General features: G+C 50.6%; 1 protein-coding gene across 1 annotated transcript; it reads right to left on the bottom strand.

Annotated features, from left to right (window-relative positions):
• Positions 1-67: 67 nt before the first annotated feature.
• BGZ61DRAFT_503019 (uncharacterized protein) lies at positions 68-4,088 on the bottom strand. The gene is made up of 7 exons (XM_046251755.1): positions 3,098-4,088; positions 2,904-3,017; positions 2,758-2,840; positions 2,502-2,605; positions 2,166-2,450; positions 2,014-2,107; positions 68-1,962 (listed from the first exon to the last, which is right to left on the bottom strand). Exons 1-7 carry the CDS (start codon positions 3,666-3,668, stop codon positions 196-198), a joined length of 3,018 nt encoding a protein of 1,005 aa, XP_046111401.1. The 5' UTR covers positions 3,669-4,088; the 3' UTR covers positions 68-195.
• Positions 4,089-4,752: the final 664 nt, after the last annotated feature.

Here is a 4,752-nt window from a genome sequence, read left to right as displayed (position 1 = left end):
GCACATTCGTGTTCAATGCAATATTAGTCCCTATTTATAACATGTTCATGGATTCATTATGGTCAAATTGATCAAATGTATATATTGATGATTGTCTTGAGCACCATTGCCCTGATCAAATCGACCCTAACGGATCAATCAACACTCCTCCATTAACTCCAACTATCTAATCATAGCCTTCCCTCGTAAAATCATTCAGCTGTCCCAGATAGCACCGTAAGCCGGAACTCCTCTCGTTTCAAGGCCGTAAACAACCTTCTTCGTAATCTTTTCGTTTGCAATAATAATCACCGCCTCAGCTTTGAAGCTCTTAGCCAAATTGAAACCCATCTTGACGAGATCTGGGCGGCCGAGCTTTTTGGTATCATGGATAACAGCATCTGGGATCTGTCTTATAATCGAATTGCACAATTCGTCCCCGAATGTTTGCTCCGGGCGAGATGTTGACCATATCAATTGTGTATCGTACGGTAGGTTGTTAATGTGGCCCAGGACCGGCCCAATGCCAGAGCCAGTTGCGATAAGGACCACGCGGTTGAATAATGTTGCAATGCGCATGACTCCGCAGGTGGGGACGCCTCGGGTCCAGATATGCGTGGGTGGCTGGCGAATAGTTGACTTAGTCCAGTCGCCTGCATTCGACACGACAAGGGAATAACCCTTCGGTCGATTATTGTTCGCTTCCGGAGCGGGGATTGTAGCAAAGGAATGCCATTCAATCAGTGGGCGGCGCGACAAACGGGCGAATGAACCATTGACCGGGACCGTATAGTCAAAGTGCAGCCTCACAGCGTGGTCTGATAGAACCTCAGCTTCCACAGGCACCTTACGAAGGAAGAGCCATGAAGAAGCCACGCTCGCAGTTGACACCGCAAGAAGCCAGAAAGACGGAGATCTCAAACAGGCGCTTCCAAGAGATACGCCTTCTGGGGCACTGTCTTTGTTTGTAAGGACGACTTGAACCCAGAAAAGGGCCAGCATTGTCCAGCCGACGAAACGGTGCGTCATCTCGAATAAATCGTGGTGCTTCTTGCGCATTGTCGGCCATGCAAGGGTAATCATAACAACAAAGAGCATGGCCAGCATCCAGGAGACGACCTTTGCCTCAACAGACTGGTGACCCCAATTCGAGCAGCTTGAGCCTGAGCTCATGCAGACGATATCTGCAATGTTTGTTGCCAGCAGCCATCCGCCGGCGCTTATGGCCGCCCCGGAGTGAACACCACCGAGATGATAGATCTTACCACATCGGGCTCTGACGAAGAGGGGCCACGACTTGGGCACACTGCAGGCGATGGTGTAGAGAGTGTTGATGACGAAATCTTGGCGGATAAGGACGGCTGTGGCCAGGTTTATGGCAGTGATATTGCCTAGCCACTGCCTGGTAATACCCGTAAGCACCAAGGCAATGGCTGCCGTAATATTGAATAAGCCAACCAAAGACAGGAGGCGTCGGTAAACAATCAGGCCGCGGTAGCGGAGGCCCCGTGCATACTTCCGGTGTTTCTTCTCAGGCAATACGGCCTCCAGGTCAAAGTCGCTGTCCTTTTCAATCACGGTACTATCCAGCTTCTCGGAATATGTGGAGACTTGCGTCACGCTTGAGGACGAGGAGTCCGACTGCGTTTGTTCGAGATCAGCGGGTTGAGGAGAGTTGATGAGATGGCTCGGCAGATTTTCGCACTCTGTGCTATCTTGCCCAGCCAATGCGAGAGTTCGCAGTGCTCTCTTGTCGACTTTACCATTCTCGGTCATGGGCAACGACTCCAATAGGTGATAGTGACTTGGCATAGCATAGTAAGGCTGGCAGTCCTTCATGTGATCCTTCACTACTGAGAGGCGACAGTGAGAAGGCGTGAGAAAGCCGTGGATTTCACCCTCGATGAGCAATGCCGCTGCCCTCTGAACAAGGTGACAAGAAGTAAGGGATGCCGCAATTCCATCAAGCTCAACCCGAAAGCCCTACAAAAGTCAGTTTCTTGAGATATAGTGCAGTAGCTGAGGGTTTCAAACCTTCACTTTGACCTGGTCGTCAACGCGACCCAAAATATGTACCGAGCCATCGGGGTTCCACTGACAGACATCCCCAGTGTTATACATCTTGGACCTGTGGAATTTGAGTTAGATTTTATCACAATCGGTGAGCTTGGAGATATCAACCCTACCCTTTTTGAGCAAATGGGTCAAGGACATATCGCTCGGCAGTTATCTCTGGGATTCCCACGTATCCAGAAGAGACACCCAAGCCACCAGCCCACATCACCCCACTCTGCCCTACTTCGACGGGCACAAGGTCCTGGTCGAGTATGTAAACATTGTTGTTTGGCGTCGGCCTTCCAATTGTCAACGGAAGGCCAGGTTGATGTTGGTGCATTGTGTTGACAATGGTCGTTTCAGTAGGACCACAACAATTGTAATATGTTGTCTGAGCGGCCCAAGTATCGGCAAGCCTGAAACTGATTAGAAGATTCCCCATGACGCTAGCGTTAAGACCCAATTACCTCTGTGAAGATGGCTCGCCGGCAGTAGCTACCGTCTTGAGCCGTGGGTAATCCTGAGGATTGTACAAAGATAGGATTGTCGGGGTGCAGATTAAAATGTCGATCTAGGAGATAAGATTAGTTAGAACGGATGATCTCCCTGCAGTGCACTCTCCCTGCAGTGCACTCTCCCTGCAGCGCACTCTCCCTGAAGCGCACTCTCCCTGCAGTTCACTCTCCCTGCAGTTCATACTCCCTGCAGTGCACTAAAACTTACCTCTTTCAAGGTGCATGTCCAATCTGAGCCGCGGATGATCAAAGTTCCACCGTTTGACAGACACCCCAGAGTCTCCCAGGCCGCTTCAAGGTGAAATCAGTCAGTACAGCTCCTTGTCTCAAAGGATTGCTTTTTGGAAGACCTACCCATATCAAAGCTGATATTCAGCACTTGGCCCACGCGTTTGCCTGGTGAGATACCCAAGTTGCCAGGGGCATGACAGATCAGATTTGTCACATTTCGATGAGTGACATTGACACCTTTAGGCTTTCCCGTAGTGCCTAGGTTGTAGTGTCTCAGCTCGTAAATTCCATACTAATTTAAGACTCGCGTAACTTACCTGAAGTATAAATCACGTAGCACCCGCTTTCAGGACTAGCCAAGTCCACGAACCCTTCTTCTTCATCAATCTCGTCCTCATCTGCATTGTCCAAGTCATCAACAACGACAACATTGGCGACACCTGCATTCGCTAGACGATGACGGGTAGATTTGAGGGCTAAGGCGGTACATCCGCCAGTCTGTTCTAAGACGAATTGTAGAGTCTCGTCAGGAACAACAGAGCCGTCAAGAGGGACATACTGGGCCCCACAAGCCAATATTGAAAAGATTCCCACGAGCATATCAATCCCCCTCTTGACAACGAGGGGAATCCGACTACCGGGGGTAACTCCCAAGGTTTGCAGCTTGCGTGCCAACTTAGCGCTGCGTCGTGCGAGTTCACCATATGTAATCTGCACAGCCGGCTCAACGGAGAGGTCGCGAGCCGCCAGAGCCTGCGGCTGAGTTGAAGCATAATGGAAGAAGGCTTTGGTAACGGTTGAGAACTGAGGAGTGCTCACGAGGCCATAGCTGAAGGAGAGGGGGGACGGTCTCTTAGACGGAGAGACCGGGGGCAGGGATTCCTCCATGGTAAGACGTGAGATTTCAAACGAGACCAATGCAAGATAAAATGAAGATTTTCGTTGCACAGGAATGATATAAGGCTTAGCTGGTAACTTAATATTGCCTCTAGGATAGAACCTCTGTGCTAGAAAGCATACTCCCTTGATCGGGCCGGTAACGCCGACTTAAATACTGGTCTCCTTCGTCGAACCCGCTGTTTTCTCCCTCGGCTGGAGAGAGTCTTGTCGCCGTCTCTCATCGATGCCGCGAAGCTGAGAACCCGCGTCCGATTTCGTAACTTCCCTTTAGGATTGCATCCGAGCCGCCGCGGGATGCAACGTACTACCATATGAAGATGTGACACCCTCCTGCGCGGAATTTTTTACTCGCTTAGAGCAGGACACGATGCTAGGTTCTTTCGTATTAATGGCAATGCTCATCGACATGTGCGTTGAACTAAAATACGGAATGGCACTCGAGGCTGCTGAAGATGACATACTAGGCAGGTAGCGCCGAACAACCTGGCTGATATATGCCACATGCCTATTGAGAAAGCTGGAAAGCCCTCCTTATCGGGAGCCTTGGCCCTAGCCTTGTCGCATGTGCTTAAGGTGCGGCCGGCCTGGGTGGGCCGTCGGAACTTCTGAGAACGGATCACCGGGCCACGAGCGCGGATCCAAGCGTGCCAAGAATCTTGAGCGTGACCAGGAGGTGCAGCATCGTACTTCGGCACTTGCAGAAGCGGATGATGAATGCGTGCTTGACAGGGATCTCGCGAAGCCGATATCGGGTTGGCAGCTTTCACTAGGGGATTTGCTAAGTGCAACGAACAATGATGCACTGTACAAAGTACTCTAGACCATTTTCAGGACCGTAGAAATTGTCTGCGGTGCTTGTTGCCACTGTTGTCAATTATTCCTTTGCGAGGTTGATGGGATATCTTCGTGTTCAGCAAACCAACCAACCTTCCTATTCAGGTGGCCTATTAAGCCGACAGGATAATTTAGACTTTGCAAGATAACATCTGAGCCGCGATCCCGTATCTGAACCGGAACCGGAAGGACACATTGGGACTGAATAGGAAGGACACTGTGCAATTGATTGGTTGGT

Source organism: Ilyonectria robusta, assembly GCF_021365365.1.
Source record: "Ilyonectria robusta strain PMI_751 chromosome Unknown BGZ61scaffold_2, whole genome shotgun sequence".
NCBI lineage: Eukaryota > Fungi > Ascomycota > Sordariomycetes > Hypocreales > Nectriaceae > Ilyonectria > Ilyonectria robusta.
Note: the sequence above shows the minus strand (reverse complement) of the source record. Positions and strands in the feature narration are given on the sequence as shown.

Coding starts and splice junctions, on each gene's coding strand:
- BGZ61DRAFT_503019 (XM_046251755.1), bottom strand. CDS start 3,668: ATGGAGGAATCCCTGCCCCCGGTCTCTCCGTCTAAGAGACCGTCCCCC. Junction 2,606..2,757: donor GGACATGCACCTTGAAAGAG/GTAAGTTTTAGT, acceptor CTTATCTCCTAG/ATCGACATTTTAATCTGCAC. Junction 1,963..2,013: donor ACGACCAGGTCAAAGTGAAG/GTTTGAAACCCT, acceptor TGACTTTTGTAG/GGCTTTCGGGTTGAGCTTGA.